Raw genomic sequence first — 23,605 nt, forward strand, 5'->3', positions numbered from 1 at the left:
TCATACAGGCATATTTCCTGTTGCCAGGGTATGAACCTGGAAACTTTTGTATGCAAAGCCTGTGCTCCAAGCCTGTGCTCACCAAGCTAAGATCCTTCCCTATATATGCTGCATGTGTGTGTGAACCATGAGTGAAGCAGTCCTAAATAAGAAAAGAATGTGTAGATGGGCAATAACTAAAATAAATAAATTAAATAAAAGCTTGGTTGTGCTTAGCAAGAAGTATATTGAAGTGTGTTCAATTGTATTTAGGTTGCAATCCAAACTCCGTGCAACCCCTGACCTTGTGCCTTTTGGGAGAGGTGGAGCCACAGCTGCTTCTGAAGTCTCATGGGTATGGTTGCCATCTTTCTTCTGGCAAAATACAGGGTGGGACATCTTTTTTTCTTCTAGTGCTGAGGTGGCTTCAAAGCAATCCATTAAGATCTATTGCAGCCTAATAGGATGGCTCCTCTGGAATTTGTCACACACACATGCACACATGTGCACATAAACATGAATTTGTAAATCTGTCTGTGCTCGACTACCCAGAGCTTAAAGACATGACCTTTCACACACGTTTTCAAACACATGCATTTGGAGATGATCCTTAACTGGGCAGAGAAAGAGACTTGAAATACAGGACAAAGCTGTATCAATACAGGACACAGCATTTTACATTGAAATATGGGACTACCCTGTTTTATTCAAGACATGTGGCAACTCTACTTATGGGAGCCACAATGGAATGTGTGAGGCAGGACCATCGGGTCCAGACTGGGCCCAACGTCAGTTTGCAAAGCTGCGAGACCGGCTTGGGAGTCAGCAGGTCCTCAGCCAGCTCAGTCCCTTCCCTGCCCCAGAGTGCCCCATTTGGGGCCTCTTCACTGGTTTCCACTGGTGGGGGTGCTGCCTGCCCACAGATCTGGAAGCCAGCTTGCTTCTACTCAACCCAATCCTGGCATAAGTGGTGGTGATGGTGGTGGTTGGATTGTTCTCCGTTAACTGAGGTTGCAGTTGCAGCTTAAGCTACATAACATAAAAGGGCTAAATCTTGTTTTCCATCTATTTGTTGGACATTTGAACTATTTGTTGGACATTAAAACCATGATATTAAACGAAATTTTTAAAAAATTGCAAAGAAAGTATAGTTTGGAAAATGTTGCCATGAGAACTCTTGCTACTGACTTAACATTACGGTGAATGACCACAGCTCCGTGTTAACAGCAGAGGCTTTAAAAGCTAAAGGTCCAAGGGTCTTTACCTGGCATCTCAAGTAGGGCTTGGAAAGGATGAAAACCTGGAGAGCCACTGCAAGTCAGTGTAGACAACACTGAGCTAGGTGGACTAATGATCTGATTCATTATAAGACAGCTTTCCAGGGTTCCTAACATGTCAGGCTGCATCTGTTTACAATCTCTGTGACATAACCAAAAGCAATTATAATTTAATTGTATTGGCCAGGCTCAAGGCAACCTACTCAAGCTTTAAACCTGGACCTGCTCAATTTTTCACAGCTGAAATCTCCTCATTGCAATGGGGGCTTCTGTGAAATTTCTGGCAAGGTGTAGGAGAATCTTGCTGGACAATGCAGATCAGATCAAATGCAGATCCTATCAGGGGCTTGCTGTTGAAAGGAGGAAGCTGAGGTTCTGTGCCATATGCAGCTTTGTGAATCTGAGGCTGAAATACTAAATGCCATTTTACATACTTCATCAATATTGGAAAACTTAAACATCGTTCAGAAATGCAAGGAATTGTTTAAATTGTTTATTTTTACTCTAGGGAAAGATCCTCAAAGTAAAAACAAAATAAAATAAAATATATTGGCTTTTAAAACCACCCATCTGTTATGGGATTTGGGGCCCATTCATATAATTTTGATGAAAAATCCAAACCACACACACACCTTGATATGCTATCTAATAAGTGGATGCAAACTATTCTAAAAGTAGCTGCATGTTGTCATTTCCAATACCGCCCCCCCCCCCCGGCTGCATTGCTGCAAGTCTACCATGCCTGAGAAACTGACATCCTGTAGTTCCTTCAAATAGTCCACAACATACTTTTCTCTTGTACTTGGGTAGTTTCCCATCAGGCAGCTTACAAGTCTTAAACCTGCTTAGCTTCAGCTGCAGAACTGCATTTGTACCACCTCAGATATTCTATACCTCTGCAGGCATTTGGCATGCAGAAAGCTAGAAGGATCCATTCTCCTTAAGCAGATTATGTTGGTTTTAGTTGTGTTGGATAAGTCCTTTAGGATCACACCTGAAACTTCTATATCTTTCACAGCAACTTCTCATACTGTATTGGAAGCTGCTGTGAATGTTTCCCCAAGAGTCTTGGGATGAGTGAAAGTGCAGAGAATTAGGAGTCTTGAAAGAAAATCAAATTCTACATTTGATGGTTCACAAGGAAATCAGAAAAAAATCCCAGTTGCCTTTTTGCCTACAGCAAAAGTGCATCAAGTCAACAAACTTAGTATTTAAGCTATTTGAATATTTTACACTCTTGTCTATGCAATAGCTACAGCAGAGGTGGCCAGCATGATGCTGTACTGATGAAATTGGACGACTTCCTTCTAACCCAACCTGTGCAGCCAATGGTTAAGGATTATTAGAGCTGAAATCCCATAGATCTGGAAGTCACCACATTGGCTGCTGCTGAGCAAGAGGAATATGCTTAATTTCTCCAGCAGGTCAAATTTTTCTAAAATTGTTTCTTCAAAATGAAGAGATTTTCCCACATCAGTCCGTGTGGTGAATTGTTTCACCTGCATAATGTGCTACTGGTTTTTAAAAACATAGGTTTGAGTTTCCACCAGGCCACAAATACCAGAAAACGCTCTGCTAGGGACACATACCAGAAGACACCTTGTAGTAACAAAAGGTAATCACTGACAGTAGTAGATCAGGCTACCCCACAACCAGATGCCCTCCAGTCGCTGTTGGACTACAAGACTTATCTTCCATGAATGACCATTGGTCATGCTGGCTTGAGCTGATGGGAGTCCTAGGCCAAAACATCTTTAGGCAACCAGGTTGGGGAAGGAAGTTGCCCTTGGACCATTCCCCTTTGTAGTAGTTAGCATCTTCTGTTTAGGCATCTAAAAGCTTGATCATGTTTCCATGCACAAGTCTCCCACTGACCTCAGTTGCACTAAGCATATACAGAAACAGGAGAGTAAGGAAAGGCGAAAGCATGAAATGAATTGATGCATGCCCATGTCTTCTACTCATAATCTATTATAGAGAGAGATGGAATAAATGCACTAGAAAAGACAGATGAAATAACAGCATTATGAATACTTTCCCCAAAAAAGTTGCGGGCAAAATGTGAGGGAGATTTTCAGTAAATAAAAACACCTTTAATAGTCTATAAAAAAGAAAAAGAAAAAGTGATATTTTTTTCTCCACAGGACTAGAAACAACTCTAATTTACAGTATACACCTCTGTATAGAGAGGCTATAAAAATAAAGCAAAACCAGTTCCAGGAGGGGCATTTCATTTCTTGCCTTAAAAGCACGCTCAAGTTGACAGATTTCTTCAAATGAAATATTCTTCACACATTTCATTATTAATAGCCCATTCCCCCCTCCCCGCCATAAAACTTAACAAGGCATATAGGTGACCAGAACTCCCATTACCTAAAGCTAAAGAAGAATTTACGGCTGTGTTTGCTCAAATTAATAGTTAATTTGTGTGCTTTCTTCTTCTTCTGTGATTCATATATAATACACATTGTTAAATGGATCCCAAGAAATCCCTGTCAATATATAAATAATTTAGAAATATGCACTAAAAGTATTTAGCAGGAATATTTTGTTTTGTTTTGTTACGAGTTTGGAAACTAACATTGCTTATAAGTCAACAACTTTTGTACACACAGTTCCCATTCACACAATGGGAATATGGCAGAAAATAATTGACGGAATAAATTCTTGTAGCTACTACTGGTGTCAGTCTGCTCTGCAACAATTTGCAGCTATTGGGACTCTGATGCACTTACAGACCTGGAAGTACAACGATATGCTTGCAAACAGTTACCCCCACCACAGAAGTGAATGAGGAAGTCTGCCTGCAGGGAAGCTTCATGTGTGCATTGCTGTATACACAGACTTCATAATAATAATAATAATAATAATAATAATAATAATAATAATAATAGTGTAATAGTATTTTCACTCCCCCCCCCACCCTTACTTATACCGAGTCATATATACCCTGTGAACAGAATTCATAGTCAGCAAGGAAGCAATTTTATGTTCCTAGGGTATGAACCAAAAGCTTCCAAAATAAAAAGAGTGGATTCTTATCCTTCATTCAAAAGGGCACTGCATCCATTACCTCCAACTGAAACACAAGACATGCTTTTATGGTTGTTGTTCTCCTGAACATTTGACAGGTAGTCATCAGAGAGAAAGAAAAAGACAGTAGCATTACGACAGAAAGAACAAACGAAAAACCTCACTATATTTGACCTTTCTTTTTACAATGGTACTTGTAATCAGAGGCCATGAAAGTAAAGGAAGCCTTTACTTTGTAGCATTTTGAATTTTTGACAATTTATTCTTTTTCTGATAAAAATATCCTTTCTGAGGCGCTTCAAACCATCCAAACTACAAAACGATAACACAGGCAGGACTAACCTGCTTACCACTGAAGCTGGTTCTGACTATTCCTAACTTCAAATCGCTTTTACGTTAAAGAGAAATTAATCAAATTAATGGCTTGGCAACATGTATGACTTTGTGGTTGGTCTTTCTTTGAAAACCACTGCAAGTCAGCATGAAAAGATGTATTGTGCAAAACAAGGTTAAAGGATGATATATGTTGTCAGCTATGAGTCTGGTGGCGCATGTGTGTGTGGGGAGATTGCCTTAAAATAGTTATCTTCACTTAACATCATATCTTACATTGCAAAATGTACAGACACCCAGTGTACTCTTTAACAACATATACATGTGAGTTTATAGAGCCTTTATAAAAAGTTTTTTGATTCCAAATTAAAAACCATAGAAATAGAATCAAAATAATGGAGGTTGATATATATACTTTGATAGTACATAGTCAGTGCTCATTTTCATAATTATTGACAGCTGTATCTTTGGCATTGAAAATTCAGTACAACTTTCAGGAAAAAATGTTGTTGCTTACAGCTTTTTTTTTTTAACAAGGACAAACAGGATTGACCAAAGTACAAAAATTTGGGAAGTATTATTAAAGATTTATTTTATTTTTAGGCAAGGATAATTTAAGGACCCTGAATTACCTTCTCGCTTTAGTGTATGGTGCGGATTGTATGAATTCATTTAAAAATCAACTAAATGGTACCACGTTTCCCGGAAAATTATATGTAATATAATATATATATTTTATATTTATTTAGAAGCTTTGAAATAGTACAGTAAACACTTTGCAACACGGTGTATAAACTACAGAATGTCTTTGATATTTTGTGGGTCTGCAGATTAACAACATTTCCATGACCCACAGGTGAAAAGAACATGATTCACAATTTCTTTTGTAAAGTTGGAATAGTCTGGGGGACACTTGATCACACAAAAATAATATAAAACAGTCAAGTTTAAAACAGTGATATTGCATTTATAATGCACGTTTCCTTTTTTTAAAATCTGTACGATTGGCTTCTTGTGGCGAATATAAACATCTAAAGGGCTCAGTGACATTTTGGAGAGAGAAAGAGAAACAGAGAGCGATATAGTGCTGTAAACAGGCACACACTGATCAGGGAGGCAAAGTCAGTTGCCCCTTGAAGTTTCTACAGTTCCATACATTTCAACTCATTTCTCAGGCCTGCTGAGAGCAATTAGGTCCTATTATTGGCCAAGATGTCTCCAACAGCACAGTAAATCTTCAGTTTTACACAGAATCAGATGGCCAAGATAATGACGTTGAAAAGTTGATGCTTTTGTTGGTCGACTTTTGTGCAAATCATGCTGCTTCAGGTAAGTCCCGTAGAATTGACTAGCATATCCTTTTCCGTGCTGTGGGGGAAAGAAAGAAACTTCTGAGAAAACAAAGAATAATTCTGTGGCATGTTAACACATAGCTGGTGCTCTATATTAAACAGATGAAACAGCAGTGGGCAGAATTCAGTACTCCATAGGTAGCAGTGGTAACTGGGCTTTAATGTTCTATTTCAGTAGTTTTCCATTTTGATAGGCAGATAGTAAAGTTGCTACAACAAAGTGGATGTGGTTTAGCAAAAATACAGTGTTTTAAAGGATCATGCTGAATTATAGATTTAGGAGAGGAGAATTACTGTGATTTTACATTACTGAAACCCAATTTCTTGTTATGACTTCTCTGGTAGCCCTGGTTATAGCTACCTATGTAGAATTGTAACCTAGACTGAAGAACATGGACAATCTATACAATGTATTGTTCCAATCACAATCTATTTCTGCATGATAGTTCTACTATTTCTAGAGCAGCTTGCCTCATGAATCCATCATATTCAGAGCTGGTAGTGCCAAAATTGCACACCAGAGAGACAAGGGGAGAGTGGCCTGGTTCACACATAATGCTCTTGTTTATCTCAAGATTGCATTATTGTATTCCAGATGCTCTTGTTTCATGCCTTTATAGCTTGATTACATGTCTAGGATGGGGTGGCCTAACATAGTATGGTGAAGGATGTGTACTGGGTTTGCACAAAACACCAAGAAATAGTTAAAGCAAACTACGGTCTGTATGCTAGCAACAAACCATGGCTTCATACTATGGTTTGTTCACAGTAAAGAAACCCTAGTTAAGTTGCTGGACAGGGCTTGGACAAGCAAACAAACCATAGTTTAAAGAAACAAAGTTTAGCATTATGTGCAAACCAGGCTAGAGAAAGCTTTTACAGTGGTACCTCAGGTTACATACGCTTCAGGTTACAGACTCCGCTAACCCAGAAATAGTGTTTCAGGTTAAGAACTTTGCTTCAGGATAAGAACAGAAATCAGGCTCCAGCGGTGTGGCAGCAGCAGGAGGCCCCATTAGCTAAAGTGGTGCTTCAGGTTAAGAACAGTTGCAGGTTAAGTACGGACCTCTGGAATGAATTAAGTACTTAACCTGAGGTACCACTGTACAGTGGTATCTCTGGTTACAAACTTAATTCGTTCCAGAGGTCCGTTCTTAAGCCGAAATTGCTCATAATATGAGGCGTGCTTTCGCTAATGGTGCTTCCCACTGCTGGCACATGACTTCCGCTCGCATCCTGGGGCAAAGTTTGCAACTGGGAGCATCTACTTCCAGGTTAGCGGAGCTCGTAACCCGCAATCGTTCGCAAGGAGGACGGTACATAATACGAGGTTCCACTGTACATCAACCACATTCACCTTGAAGACACTAAAAAAAATTTCAATGAAAACACCAATTCAAGCGATATCAGGTATATGTATAGGAACCTACCCTGGAACTAGGACTGGCTGGCTAAATAATAGCAGCTCTCTAGATTTACGAGTCAAATTTTCCAAGAACTGCTATCTCAGGTACTTGGAGTCACCTGAGATTGATAGTGGGATACTATAACTTCAGAGCCAGTGAGCCACTGTCTCTCCTAAAGCTACAATTGTTGGTTTAGGAAATGACTGCTGGAATCCTAGTGAAATGGCCAGTAGGATTATAAGGGAATGCAAATGAAACAACTGGACTTGAGGAACAAACTCCACTTGTTGCAGGCTCTGTGGTACTCTATTTTTCAATAAATAATCTGGTAGGCCATGGCAAGGATTCAATAATGCTTTTTGTACATTTTGGATGATGAAGAAGCACACTTTCACTTCAACATAGCATGATAAAAGTAGCACTTTGAAACCAATTTGCTTTCTCCTTTCTCCTATTTGCTAAAGCTAAAGATCCCACAACAATCTTAAACTGGTTTTTCCTTCCCTTTCAACTGAACCATTATCGTAGTCACCAACAGATATATGTATTTTCTGGGACTGACAGAAAACGAAAATATGTTGCACTAATCCCACCATTCAAATCCAGGCATTTACTGTCATGCTGAAAATTGACCTTCTTTTTTGTAGGTGAAAAGGGCCAGCGCATTAGCAGACGGGTATCCAAATCTGCCAGCTATGCTAGCCGTGTATTGTTAGCACCAGACATCAGCTATTTTGACTGTAATTGGGAGCAAAGGTAACAAACAATTTGTAGCGGCATTCAGAAAAGACACCAAATCAAATTCTCATCTGAATCGTATGCCTGCAGCTAAGATGAGAAAGAAACTTGCTCTCTTGAAGTGTTCTTTTTGAAAATATTACACTTGTGTCAATACACGGTTTGCCATCAAACTATCAAAGGCCACATGGAAGAATCATCATTAACATGTTTTATGGGGTGAAATTTAACCTCCAATGTTTCACCGTCTTCAGATTCTAAGGTGCGGGTTAAAAAAAAAAAGCTTCATCATGAGGGAAGGAAATACAAAGAAATCCCTATAACTGCTTTAATAAAACATTGCTACATGGCAATAAATTAAAACTTTTTTCAGAAATATTGTTGAACACTCTAGTTTGTTTTAAACCTAAATTGCTTTGAACCCTAATTTGTTTCAAACACATTTTGATATTGTGTTTTAATTGTTGTAACCCACCCTGGGACCTTGGGGGTGAAAGGCAGGTAATAAATTGTAATAATAATAATAATAATAATAATAATAATAATAATAATAATAATAATATATGATCCTATCAATAATTTTAAAGGAAACTATGGCAAAATTATACAAAACACACTAAAAAGTTGGAATAATATTTAGTCCAAAGAATATGCAGCTTTGGTATCTATTATGTTTATACTTGTTTATTTATTTTACCTATGTCTTTATTTGCATTTTACTTTTATGTAGCCTGTGATTATTTTTTACTGAAGGGCAGTATATAAAATTTACATATATGCATTTATTTATTTTTACTGAAAGGCAGTATAAAAAGTAAATATATGCATATTTATATTTATAAAAAATAAGCAACAAATTTACATACATCCTTTCCCCCAAAAGGCCTACAATATATTTTGATGTTATCCTATTGCAAACTAACAATAAACACAATCCAAATAAAAACTAAAATAAACAACGAAAAGCAGGAAACTCTTACACTTATATAGGATGCTTTATCAAGGTTTATCACTTGATAAACTTGACACTTTATGGATTGCAGGTGAAAGAATGAAACTCTTCCACTGAAAAGCAATAGGATGAAGATTCCCTTCCTTCAACATGAGTTTTCTGGCTATTTTGGAAGGCATGATTGGATGTAGTGGAGACACCATTAGGCTTTCAAAAAGGAATTGTTTAAACATTTTATATTGAATTTTAAATGAACAAAATACATGATGATACTAACTGCCTAGAATCCAATGAAATCAGTTCTATGAGGACAACCCTATTACCAACAGTCCTCCATCCCACATGGTAGCAAGTTTTGAAAGTAAGAGGAGTTTTAAAAGGAGTTTGCGATCTGGTGTGAGGATCAGTTGCTTGAACAAAGAGAAAAGATCCCACTGAACTTCTTGCAGAACTGTAAACTGCAGTTTGGATTTCAGCACTATGCGGTAAGCTACTAGAATAGGAAAACTGAAAGTAGACTCTGTTCATTATGTATTGGAATACAAAGTATGAAGCGAACTGAGATACTGTTTCCTCTTTAGTGTGGCTTTACTTTACATTTTAAAAAAGAAAGAGAATGCCTATTTTCTTGAAGTGTTACTTTTTGCAACATCCTACAGCTAGTGTTGACATCACAGTAGCCAAAGCCATATGGAGAATCTGTTGTTTAGGTGGTTTGTGGGATGGAGGTGTTGGGATCAAAGTAAAATGTGTTTTAATAACCCACAGCTGAATTAATACATGCAAATCATGTATTTGCAGAAACAGAGACATCAATAAATCAAGTTGTCAGTGGATGTTATTGTTGTGTCCAGTTGTAGTCCCCCCCCCCACCTCATGGAAAGCACTTTGATTCTGGAAAGGCCAGATCTAGAAAGTGATTTTTCCTATTTCCCTTTTTCTCCTCCATCCTACCTCACACTGTGCCAGTTGGTCTCTGGTCTGCAGTCTTTGTAGCAGGGTTTTGGGGGTATGAGTGCAGGGGCCTGAGAAGGGAAATTAGCAAAAAAATTCCTTCCCCCTCCGGAAGAGAAGAGCCAGGGAAGGATGTAACCCATAATGATCCGAGCAAAATAAAACAGGAGGAGATCCGTGATCTCCATTTTTTTAAAAAAAAAACTATTAAAAATACCAATGCAGGAGAAAAAGAATCAGGGCATTGGGAATAAGAGGTGTGAAACCATTCCTCCAGATGTTTGCTTAAAGGGAAATGTAAAGGTACCCCTGACCATTAGGTCCAGTTGCGGACAACTCTGGGGTTGCGCGTTCATCTCACTCTAGGCCGAGGGAGCTGGCGTTTGTCTGCAAACAGCTTCCGGGTCATGTGGCCAGCATGACTAAGCCACTTCTGGCGAACCAGAGCAGTGCACGCAAACGCTGTTTACCTTCCCACTGGAGCGATACCTATTTATCTACTTGCACTCTGACACGCTTTCAAACTGCTAGGTGGGCAGGAGCTGGGACCAAACAATGAGAGCTCACCCTGTTGTGGGGATTCAAACCACCAACCTTCTGATCAGCAAGCCCTAGGCTCTGTGGTTTAGACCACAGCGCCACCCGCATCCCTCAATGTTTGCTTACTAAAGCTCATATTGTACCCCCTGGAATGACACGTAACAGTTTCCATGTCTTTTCCCTATTGGGGAAATTGGCAGCTTGTAGGGGGCATTATATTGGGAAAACAACACAAGTTCTAAAAGCTGATGTAGCCCTGAACAACGAAGTCTCTTCTGCCATGTCAAAGACTGATAGTAATTATGGCACAAGCATTTAAGGATTACCATTCACCTTGTCTGATGAAGTGGACTCTACTTCATGAAAACTTGTGCTGTAATTATTTTGGCAGTTTTTAAAGTACCACAAGACCCTGTTGTTTATGTTGCAACAGATTAACAGCTATCTCGCTGGAAACTGCACCCCTGAACTGATTTACCACCTTGGCTGCTTTTAAGATTAAAAAAAACAACAACCAAGAGGCGCTCACAAATAAATAGCACAGAGGCTTTGATTCAGTCTCTGTACAACTTTCCTTGTGGCCACTTTTATCCTCTTCTAGTCCAGCTGCTGCTGTAAAGCTAAGTCATTGCGAAGGCTCATTCCAAACAAACAACAAGGTGTAACCAAGGTTTGTTTTATGGCTCACCTCTCTTAATTTGTCTTGGGGAGACAAACCATGATCTTGGGTTTGGATGGGATGGTTTAGTTTATGGAAGCACAGTGGCAGCAGGACAAGAGGAAGAGCAACACGGTTTGATCTTCTTTCTGGAAGAGTCACTTGTGCTAAGTTATGGTTTTGCTTAGTGTTATGTGCAATCTGGACAACTATTTACTGTTGAGGAAGCCACCTATTAAGCACTGACTAAATCAAGCTTTATATCTATCTATCTATCTATCTAGTCACACAATTTCATTACAGCAGTGTCATGACAATGCTGAATATCCCTTTCCAGGGGGCACTATCAATTAAAAACCAATTTAAACACTCATTAGAGTATGCAGTTATTAAACTAACAGACTGTAGGCCTACTTGATCAGATCCTGGGACAACAATTCCTGAACTCACTTAATCCTCTAGAATTTAACAAAGTTAGCATGTAATCCAAGGGTGGAGACTGTGACTCTACAAATATTGCTGAAGTCACATCATCCCTGAGCACTGGGCATGCAGGTTGGAGCTGATGGCAGCTATAGGTTCTCTATCTCTGTTATAAAACAATGCTTGCGTAGAGTTGAAAGACAGACAATAATCCCAACAAGAACACTCCCTTGACATGATGGGATGAAGATAATGTTAAAATGATCATGTGGACAAACAGCAGGGTCAGTATCACTTGAAGAGATGGGGGTGGAGTTAGCATTTTCTATAAAGAAACACACTGAATTGTGAATCACTCAAAACAGCCAGAAAAGGTGTGTAGCCTCAGAATTCTTTGCTTGCTGAGACAAAGGTATCTATTGGGGACAATATTATCCAATTCATGTGGGAACTGCTGTATGGTTCAGAGAATGATTAAAAAGCATCTAGAAACCAGCCTGACCATATAGATGGGACCTGATTGTTTGGGTCTTTCCAATGAAAATTGGTATCATGGAAGAAGAGAGGGGCTGAAAGTCTCATGTAGTTGAACCCAGCCCACAAGGTTAGGGCATTTAAACATTCTGCCAGTCTGCAAGAGCTGCTCATAAATAAACAGCTCCCCCACAACTGGGAGAATCTCTAAAGATTCAGAAACTCTATGAATCCTGACAGTGTGAAACAGTATCTGATTTATTATGAGAGAGAGAGAGAGAGAGAGAGAGAGAGAGAATTTATTATTTAGTTAAAAACCAGCATACTCTATTTAATACTACAAGTACCAATAGTGATAAAATAAAATAAAACAAAAAGGTAAGTAAGTAAAACTGAAGGCTTAATAATTTAAAAGAGAGATAGGAAGTCTTTATATATCCAGTAGGTAAGACTGACTGATTTTATAGGCTGACATGCAAAATTTTGTGACTCATATTGTAATCTCTGGTTTTCCATCTTCTAGAAGTAAACTAGACAATTCCAAATTAGAACTTCTGGACATTCTTCTAAGCAACGTGGCAGTAATCTTTCGACGAGCATCCTGGTAGTAGGGGCAGAGTGAAATGATATGGTCTTAATTACGTGAATGTTCTTAATTACTTATGTGGTCTTAATTAATTTCATGAATCACCAGTATATGTATAAATCTGATTAAAGGCAAGTAGAAGCTACACATGTGTTTTCATCTTGCATGTTTTTGCTGTGAACCACCCTGAGATACTCAGATGAAGGGTGGTATACAAATTAAATAAATGAAGCAAATAAAAGTAAATGTAAGATATGGTGGAAATGTTCGTTTCAATTAGTGATGCTGCCAAAAGGTCATAAATGGGGAAAGGGAGTTGGGAATCAGTTCTCCCAGTTTTGGACATCTAATGCCAATAACAAACCAAGCCAATACTCCACTAAGTTTGCACTTAGCTCGTAATGGGCTTGGCTGTCATCATTTAAGCCAATAACTGCTGCCCATTTCTTTCTCTAACCAAGCTTACCAAATAATCCAGGGAAGGAATTGCATCTGAGTCTCCATGTTGGCCTTAATGGCTAATGCACCTACAGCCACCAGGAAGCAAGGGAGATGTAATTGCCTCTGTATCTTTAGCAGAAGTGTAATGAATGTACCTGCCCATGTCTGCACACCCATCCTGCAATACTATGCAGGTTTGGTTTGGAAAGGGAAGAGACAAGAGCAAAGGCTGTCTGGGTAGGGGTTAGTGGCAGAGAACATCCTGGGTCCTGATGGTAATGAAGTCCAAATTAAGGTGTTTTCGTGAAATCCAGATTGAACTAAGTCTGGAGAAGTTTGCACATTGCTAGCTACAACCACATGAAATGTAATACTTAGTGTGTTCCATATATCACTTTGCTTTTCATCAGTTAATGAATGATTACCGTATATATGTAAGCATCTGCACAAAAATCTTTGAAAAAGAAATATTATTACAAATAGTTTGAGAATGTCAAATCACAATAAAACAATTAACCAGTATTTCCTTACAATTGCAAAAAATAAATATCAATGGTATGCATTTTGAATATTATCACTATCTCAAAACCAACCAGGTTCCAGGAAACATGATGTTTACCATTCATTTAGTTGCTGCATGTATACATAGGCAACAACTGCTAAATATTGGAGTGTTTTGGCAGTCAGAGCCATACACACGCTCAAAAAGCAATTTGGTTTTACTAAACCAATGAAGGATGCGTAGAGGGATTCACACAACAAATGGAGTTGAAGTATGCACATTTAAATCCATTTAGACCAATGGGAATAAACTGGCATTCATCTAAGGATTTTGATTTACCTTTATCATCATAACCATCATAACAAACACCACCACCCCTGCAGATCTTGGGGATTCATGGAGAAGAGATTCTTAGACATAAGCTGTTGTAAGAAAAGTCCCTTCTGAGTCTAATCAATATTGATTTTTTTCCCTCGAGTAATAACACACTTCTGCTGGGATTTTGTTTTCCTTTTTGCTTGGTCTCTGAGGACTCACTGTTTGCCTGTGGCTTCCATATAAGTAAAAATGCTCTTTGGAATCTTGATTAAACTGCCTAAATTTAACTGCCTAAATTTATCTATATAAAAATATGATGCATGTTCATCTGTTGTAAACTCCTTCACTGCTTCATTAGTTTGGCCATCAATGGGATGATACTGAACAATTATTTATATTAAAAAGCAAACAAACACCTGTATTTAAATTCTTCTAGTTTTGGAAATTATGCAGTTCAGAGTACAACGATGCCTCTATCTGACCGTTTCTAAATCACCTCATAAAAAAATAATTATGCCGTTTTTAAAACTCTTAATTCACCATACAACGAAAGCTAGCCAATATCCTGCTGAATTAATTCCTTTCCACAAAATTTAAGAGAGCTTTTTTCCACTCCAAACTTCAAGTGGAAGAATATGACCAGCCTCAAAGGTGGGGTCAGACCTTAATGTCTCACTTTTCAGCAGGCAAAGAAATGTGCCTGCACGAATATCTGTCTGAACCTGTATTATTATCCTTACTTTACAGTTGGGGAAATAGAGTCAGAGAGGTTATGTGGAAAGAAGGATTGCCATGTGGTTAAAGCAGGAGATATGAAGACAATATATCTGAGCTATTTCTGGCTTTGTCTTGAGGTTGGGGGAGGAAATCATCACTAAACCTCTCTGTCCATGATTCCCCCATCTGTAAAATGAGAATAATAATGCTTACCTATCTCACAGAGGATCTGCTGGCCTTAAATCACTATTCTTTTATAATCCACTTTGAGATCCACAAATGGCAAGGCCTAGAGAGGCGGAAAGCATAACGGTTATTACAAGAGTTCACATCAAAAATAAAGAATTCTAGCTCACACTATATTGAAGCTTTTTACAGTATCCTCATTATGGTTCACCAAAAGAGAATCAAGAGGATAGCTTTCTGTTTATCCCTTGAGTCTGGTGCCTTTTTTTTGCTTCATTTCTTATTATTAAATCATTAGCAAAGTTAAATAAAATTGCTACCATATTTGCACAACAAACTAGGTCCTGTAATATGTGTCTAGGGGGACAAGGGATTAACAATCAGTTATACAGAAGAAGCAGGAGGAGAAAAGGCTTTTTAAATCTGTTCAGGGGTTTTCTACCTTAACACATTTATTCCAAGAAGAGTTCAGATATTTTAAAGGCACAAATCACAGTATGGTATATAAAGCAGTTTCTATCCCAAAAGGTGATGGATTTTAAGAGCTACACAGAGAGGACAGGATGTAATATAATACAGCAACCACCAAAAAACATAGCAAATGTATTTATAACAATGTGTGCATTTATTTCTATGCATGTGAGAGTCTGTAAAAGGGCAATGACAATATGGATAGGAGAAAACTAATGAATCCCATTATCAACAGGGAAATGGGGAACCCTACTTTTTATTTAAATGCTTTTATATTGTGATCTGCCAGATTAAAGCTCCATCCCTAGGTACTTACTGGATGTAAGCTTTATTGAACATAGTAGCTGTTCAGATGTTCGGCCATGGCTCCATAAACCACGGTTTATGATGCATGACCACATGCCATGGCAGTATATTCCTCACTTTCTTTGATACAGAAATCCTGGCTTGCTTTGGACCAGAGTCACCCATTGCATCTGAATCAGGAAACTCTCATTTAATGTTGTTAAACAAATCAGAATAAGAAACCAAGATCTGATCTTCAGCAGGTCCTGCATACAGCTTGTTCACAACCTGTGGTCCAGAGCTGTGATGCTTCACAAATAGACATTTAAATGTCTGGAAAAATAGCCATAGGGATTATTTGATGGAAATTGGTAAGAGAAAAATGCAGCCCTGCTTATGGTAAATGGCAGCTTGTGGCTGTCCTCATCTCAGTAAGTTAGATCAGGGAAAAGCAGAAGATTCTTCCTGCCTTTGTAGAGTTTTCATACAGCCCATGTTCTAAGCACAGCATGTACAAAAATCAGCTGCTGCAGCTCAAGGGAGTCTATGACTCACAATTAAGTATTTATTCCTGTTCAGATCTGACAGTGCAGTGATGGAGTATTTGGGTCATCCTTTGGGGGCTCCTGGCTGATACTAGCAGGAAAGAACATTGCAACCATCTCTTCCAAACACTGAAGCAGACAACTTGCTACTTGTGCGGAGCCAGCAGCCGACAAGCAGCAGAGAAAGGCTACTTCAAACCATATTTAAGATCAAATAAAGAGCACATTTCTTTTTTGAAAATGCTGAAAATGTACAATGGTAAAAGGAAAAGTTAAGCTCCTTTGTACATTCAGAAGTCCCAGGAGACTTGTACCCAAGCTAGGGAGAAGCATATTCAATTGTGAATCCAGGGGAAGGACTTTTGAAGAAATCTCAGTGTATTGAAACCCCAAGGATTTTGCAACAAATGGCAAAAGCCCTGTATCCCATAGCCAATGTCCATTTAAAGTGGGGTCATAATATCCTCTGAGAAGGCAGATCTGCTGGTCTATTTCTGCTCTCCACACCCTGGCATTTTCCTTATATGGCAAACTTGGGGAGTAACATTTCATTTTTGGCAGACACGCTGTCTATAGTGTAGTTTTTTAACATCTGAGCTTTTAAAGCATCACACAGCATTATGGAGGCCCCCACTTCAGTTCATGGCACCTAGGAGAGATCTTGCTTCAGTTCAAATAAGTCCCAGAACTGTCTTAAATAGCCCTTTGGTTCAGGATTTGTCAGAATCCAATGCACTCCAGATCCCATCCCAAAACAGATCAGGGCAAAGATAGGGAGTGAGTGATGTAACTTGGAAGACGTAACCTCTACTTCACAAAACACTAGAAGCAGCAGCCATTCCACAAATTCACTCTTCATTTCTCTTCAAAAGCAGCACAAAGGAAAGCAGTCCAGCCATTTTAAAAGCATTCTGTAGCCAGACACAACAAGACAAGACAAGACCACCCTTTAAGAGAGCATGCAAAAATGTGGAAATGTTTATAACAATAGAGGAATTTTGTCAGCTAAAGGAGCACAGTTCCAAATGTTAAAAAAAAGACATTTTGCTATCATGTGTTAGGAACACCAGAAGCTGCCTTACAGCGAGACAGACCATTGGTTCATTTAGTTCAATATTGTCTACACTGACCGGCAGTGACTCTAGGATTTCAGGCAAGAGTCACTCCCAGTTGTACCTGGAGACTGAACCTAGGAAGCATGTTCTATCACTGAGCTATTGACCTACATGATGCAAGCGGACAGCCATATTTTCTTGAATGCCAGTGGTGGTCTCTATAGAATAGATTTCTGGGACAACTGATTTCTATTTTTTAAAAAAAGATTCAGGAGCTGATGTCACAGTTATTTCAAAAAAGACATACAAAGGATCTCCTGAGATCTGCATATGGCAGGGATTGTTTCATAGAGACAAAAGAATATTCTAAATTGTCTTGAATGCTTTAACGTACAAACTGCATAGAAGAGCAGCTTGTGTATACTATGTAAGTGATATGAAGTCAAAACCTGGATAATCTCCTCAAATGTGGAGCAATGGCAGAATGGGACTGCGCAAAACAGTGGAATAAATTTAAGGAGGGTTTGGACACCCTGGTCTAATAAAAAGAAATCCTATGGACGTTTTAAGACCTGACACCAAACCATACAGCATGCAAACAGCCTGCAGAACACCCATTCCCTTACTCCACAAGGTGGAAATGGACCTGGAAAGGATGGAGGAACATGGCATAATTAAGGAAATCAAGCCTACCTTGTGGTGTGCACCAAAGTTCCTAGTCATCGGGGGAGAGGTGGAAAAAAGAAGAAGATCTGTATTGATCTTTAAAAGCTGAATGAAGACGCACTCTAATAAAAAAATATGTACTTCCAACACTAGTATCTTTCCCAAAAGTGACAGGAATAAAAATATTTGTCAATTTGGATACCTCAAGTGATTTCTGGCAAATACCTTTGACAAACCAGAGTGCTAAATTGATTACATTCATCACACTCTTTTTGAAGGCTTGCCATTTGGAACAACAAACGCTTCCAATAAATTTTCAAAGAAAGGTGGCAAAACTCCTTAAGAGATTTAAAAAGAGCAATTGCCCCATGGATGGGATCCTAATACATGGCACATCAATGGAAGACTATGACAAAATCCTGGCAATTGTTTAGAATTAGATGCATGAATCCTAGCTAGGAGAAACACGTTATTTTGCAAGATGAAAGAAGAGTCTATACAGAAGCTATGCTTACAGGTACCATATAGGGTAGGGTAGTTTTGAACATCTATCCTTTTAAGAGATTTCTGCCACCATCTCTTCTCTGCATAGATTCAGCAGACAGAACCCCTGGATGGTCAAAAGAGGTGAAAAGGAATGGGGGATCATATTCCATCTTTGAGATGTTTAGCTTGAGTGGCAAACAGGTGGGCTCAACCAATTAGATGAGCACCATGTGGCCAGAAAGGAACTCTTGGCACCTTGTGGGGAGCTAGCAAATGAGGTCAAAAAGGTGTTAATTAAAAGGAGATTGCTCAGGCTATTCTCTGGTACTCTGGCATATCAAAGGAGCTCTCATATCAAAGGAGGTCATTTATTTAAAAGTGTCAAGAAATACATGCATCTACAACAGCACTGACTCATAAAACCTTTCTAGGAATGGAAAACTCATTAGGCCATTATTTGCAAGCCATCTCAACAGAGGACTAGCCACCAAGCTATTACTGAAATTTGTAGCATCCCAGTTTTTGAACCAGATCAGGAAATCTAAAGGAAACAACCTCCAAGTATGTTCCAGGATTTATTCAAACAAATACTTTCAACACCATTTGGTGGGGAAGCAGGATGTACATTTAAGAAACAAATAAATAAAGTCATGAAGTCTCAAAACACAAGTAGACACTTAAAAAGTCATTCTGCGCCAATCAACCACCAGTTCTTTTTTCCATCTAGCTGTTAACAGTGCTACTCAGCAGCACAGCACTATGAAATCTACTACTAAATCTGTGTCTATTGCTTCCTTGCAGTTTAGTAAACAGTCTGTCCTAAACAGACTCACTTAGTTTCCTAGTACAATTTGGACTGGAAAATACCCAATGCCTAATTTTGGGACTACAGATGATCGCTCTTAGCTACAGCAATAAGGCCAGACTGTAAGCAAAACCTAACCTTACATTTCACTACCTGAGAACAGCAAAGTACCCAAGCCAGCTAAGTTAGTTTGGCAGTTGAGACAGCAAACACCATAAACTCCCAAGGCATGGTGCACCTTGCCTGAGGTTAACACCTTCCTGAAGCAGGTCTGGGTCTGGTCAGTGCCTGGGTGGGTGACCTCCTGGGAGCAACATGTACACCACCTTGGGTTCTATGAAGAAAGGATCCATAAATGGAAAAACAAATATAAATGTATTAAAGTGAAATATTAAAATAATGAAACAATATAATAATCAATCAGTAACAAATTGCTGTGTTTCATGTCACACAAAATCAACTGCCTGAGATAGTAGCCTCACTATGGTAACTTTCACACCATCAGAACCTCTCCATTATCTAACTAGAGTTCCCAGGGTTCCTTGGGGAAATCCGTAACTGTTAAAATGGTACAAGAGTGATTTAAACGTATGGTGTGGATGTGACCTTTGCCTAAAGGTAGTGCTGCCTCTGTCTGTTGATACCATTTCCATCCAAACAGAAACCTCAGCATTAGTCATTATGTACTTTACAACTAAAGCACCAAGCAATCAATGGCCCAGTACATTACTGTTTCCCAGCATGATGTCCTCTGCTATTGGTTACCTGCTTTCCAAATAGATTTTAAAATCAGCTACCCCCAACATTGCAGACAGTGTTGTGACATGGGAATGGAAAATAAAATAATACTAGCTACTTATTTCTCTCAGGACAGTAAAGCACACCGTGACAAAGGGCGAGATACCTGTAAGACAGCGATGCTGAGCCTCACTTGTCTCCAAAATTAAAAATGAATGACCAGAATCCAAAGACCTCTCCAGGCTTTCACAGGCAGAGAAGCTATTTCCCTTTTGAACACCACTCGATGAAATGATATGGCTCAAGGCACATCAAAACATCTCTTCCGATTTTTTGTAAATATACGTTAGGTATATTACTTTAGGGCATGCCAAGATGAACATTAAGAACTGCATGAGTGGCATCTACTCTTCAATTTGTTTGTGTACTGGAGTAACTTTCTCGATGGCCCAGATCCCCTACCCAGGGGGTGGGGTCCTGCAGTGGAGAATGAAAGGAAGTAGGATGCTATCAACGTGGATGGTTGCAAAAGAGGGTTAGACTAATTCAAGGAGGACAAAGCTATCAATGGATCCTAGCCATAATGGCTACGCTCTACCTCCACTGGCAGAGGCAGCATGCCTCTGAATATCAGCTGCTGGGAATTACAGGTGAGCAGAGAACTGCTGTGCTCATGTCCAGCTTATAGGCTTCCCACAGACATTTAGAACAGGGTGCTTGACAAGGTGGGCCACTGGCCTCATTCAGCAGATTTGTCTTAGGTTCTTGTGTTCTTGTCATTGCAGGCTATGGATGACTGCTGAGCACTTGAAAAATTATGTATTCTCTTTAAGACTACTTTCCCAAAATAAAAACAGATATGCTGACAACTGGTGATGCTGGAATACGTATACAATGTTGGTCCTTATAGCAACATTATTGAGTGTTTGAAAAGCAGCTAAATGTAGCAGTGAAGAGCTATTTGAAGCCTTTTCTTACAGCGACCCCTATGTGCACTGTCACAATGCTAGTTATTTAACAATACATTTCTTGCTACAGTTCAAACGAAGAGCAGGAAGGAATTTCCTCTTTTGGGCTCATGCTCTGAAGACAAGGGTGAAGTTAAAAATAGGCATGTTGCCACACTTTGCAGAATTGGTTTTATATGTTTTCTGGGGAGCCCTGAAACACACACAAGCACAAAGCAAATTAGCAGAAAAATGAAGCATGATGAGGAAAGGAACGAGAAAGGCATCAAGGATGGCTGCATGATGTCAAACACCACAATATCAGAGCTGACTATGTGCATACACGCTAACCATGAGATCCGTTGTTGTGCTGCAGTTATAGTGTAAGACTTAAGACTGGAGAGACATAAGTTCAAATTCTTGGTTCACTGAGTTACTGGCAGCATAGAGAAATACTAGATAGGGAAGGCAAAGAAGAGCCTTTAGAAATATGCAATAGGAAAACCTCTCAGGCTGTGATCCTGGATGAACTGAAATATTAAATACCGAAGAAAATTCTTAGTTTTCATCTGGTAAGGCATGAATTGTATGCGTACTGAAGAAGAAGCTATGATACACTTCAGTTTAAATGTATTCATAAATGCTAATGCATACTGGAATGTGAACTCTCCTCCGCCTCTCCCCCCATCTACCAACATATATTGAGGTGCACTGTAGATGTGGATAGATGTGCACTGTTTCATAAAATGTATTAATAAATCAATAATGCATGTGAGTTTTTAGGTAACTAGCCCTAGGAAGCATAAACACACACTTCATATACGGTTCTGTGGGCATGCTGGAATTAGTATATTAACAGTTTTCAATGCCTTCCACATTTCGTTTCTTCTTCTTAAAATGGATGTGAAGTATAAGCTGTTAAGGTAAAGTGCCATGTCTTAAAATATACTCCAAATATGGCTTCTGTTGCCTCAACATTCTAACAAAAAGTAATTTTGAGCAGTTCTGCAGCTCTGGATTTTAATATTAATTTGTTTTTTTAACTAGCTTCCAATCTGTTGTGGTTTTTTTTTTAATCTGCTCGTACTTGATTGTTCTATTGTTTTCACTGTGGTTCTGACATTACATGGTATTTAACGTTGATTTTTCACCCCATTATATTGATTTGTACTGTCTTCTCATTATATCGATTAGTACCAGAGAAGGAATGACCGTTGGGAGGAGCACAGAGAGAAGAAACGACATTTGCACCTTTAGTAGCAAACCTGGATGCCTTCCTCTGCCCCACCTGTACTAAAAAACATGTCTCTCTCAATCAGTCTCTACAGCCACAGCAGGCGCTGTAACTCCCCAATAGTTTGACTTTTTCATTGTCTCCTGTGAAAGATGGATGCCAACAACTGTGTACTTTGTTATTAGCTGCTTTGGGAATTTTTTATGTCTCTGCATATAACATTTTGTAAGGCCATTTTAAATGTGCATTAGTGAGATTATTTCCTTCATCAAAAGCTCTGGTTTTGTTTATTTGTTTTGAAAAAAACAACTTTGAGAATTAATATTCTGCAGTTCAGTGGTGAAACACATGCTTTTGTAAGCAAAAGGTAACAGATCTCCTGACATCTCTAGTAGAGCTGGAAAAGACTCCTGTTTGAAAGCCACTGTCAGTACTGAGACAGTTGGTCCAAGGTAGCATCATATGTTCCTCTGAACATGTGAGCTATCCATATAACCAATACTCCTTGCCATCACCTATACTCAAGTTTTCTAGCATTCAAGGCACCTACATGGCTCTGTCTGTTATACATCATTGGCATAGCATAAGATTCAAACAAAGCATTTGATAAATGTACAGAATGCAGCTATGTATTTTTTTCTTATTTAATTATAGGTAGTGGGGACTGAGCAATGACAAACCTAGATAGCATCTTAAAAAGCAGAGACATCACCTTGCCGACAAAGGTCCGCATAGTTAAAGCTATGGTTTTCCCAGTAGTGATGTATGGAAGTGAGAACTGGACCATAAAGAAGGCTGATCGCCGAAGAATTGATGCTTTTGATTTATGGTGCTGGAGGAGACTCTTGAGAGTCCCATGGACTGCAAGAAGATCAAACCTATCCATTCGGAAGGAAATCAGCCCTTAGTGCTCACTGGAAGGACAGATCCTGAAGATGAAGCTCCAATACCTCATGAGAAGAGAAGACTCCCTGGAAAAGACCCTGGTGTTGGGAAAGATTGAGGGCACAAGGAGAAGGGGATGACAGAGGATGAGATGGTTGGACAGTGTTCTTGAAGCTACCAACATGTGTTTGACCAAACTGCGGGAGGCAGTGGAAGACAGAAGTGCCTGGCGTGCTCTGGTCCATGGGGTCACAAAGAGTCGGACACGACTAAACGACAACAACGACTAAACAACAACAACAAGAAGTGGGGACTGAGATACTTACTGAAAAGGCTGCATATGGGAAGGGAGGATACTGCATCCTTCCTCTGCGTTATTGGAGTTAAACTCTTTACCCACCTAAACAGTAAGGAGTCTTAAAAGAAAAGGACCCCACTGACACAAAGGGGAGCATTGTTCTTAAGGCTCCTAGCTACGTGTAGGGGGTGGAGCTTCACTCTAATCATGCTGAGGTGATGAGATATAAGCCGTACCTCCCTAGGAGCTGCCTTCCCCATAAGGGTTGACCCACCATGTCTGTAATTAAGTAAGAAAAAAACTAGGTGCTTAGAAGCAGCA

The 23,605-nt window shown here is 39.2% G+C and overlaps 1 protein-coding gene across 15 annotated transcripts in view; it reads right to left on the minus strand.

The window, feature by feature from the left end:
* Window positions 1-3,327: 3,327 nt before the first annotated feature.
* Window positions 3,328-23,605, minus strand: part of PCDH10 (protocadherin 10) — a 54,869-nt gene continuing 34,591 nt past the window's right edge. For 4 of the 15 annotated variants that reach the window (XR_008332234.1, XM_053403394.1, XM_053403399.1 and 1 more), the window contains 2 exons: window positions 17,919-17,940; window positions 3,328-5,990 (listed from right to left, as the gene is read on the minus strand). Coding sequence is in view for 8 of the 15 variants with exons in the window: in XM_053403399.1 (XP_053259374.1) it covers window positions 5,948-5,990; window positions 17,919-17,940 (65 nt within the window). In the remaining 7 variants the exon portion in view is untranslated. Of the gene's footprint in view, window positions 5,991-14,896; window positions 14,973-17,918; window positions 17,941-23,605 lie in introns of those variants that run through there. The other 11 variants (XR_008332233.1, XM_053403392.1, XM_053403401.1 and 8 more) reach the window with 6 other exon arrangements.

Source organism: Podarcis raffonei, chromosome 9, assembly GCF_027172205.1.
Source record: "Podarcis raffonei isolate rPodRaf1 chromosome 9, rPodRaf1.pri, whole genome shotgun sequence".
Taxonomy (NCBI): domain Eukaryota; kingdom Metazoa; phylum Chordata; class Lepidosauria; order Squamata; family Lacertidae; genus Podarcis; species Podarcis raffonei.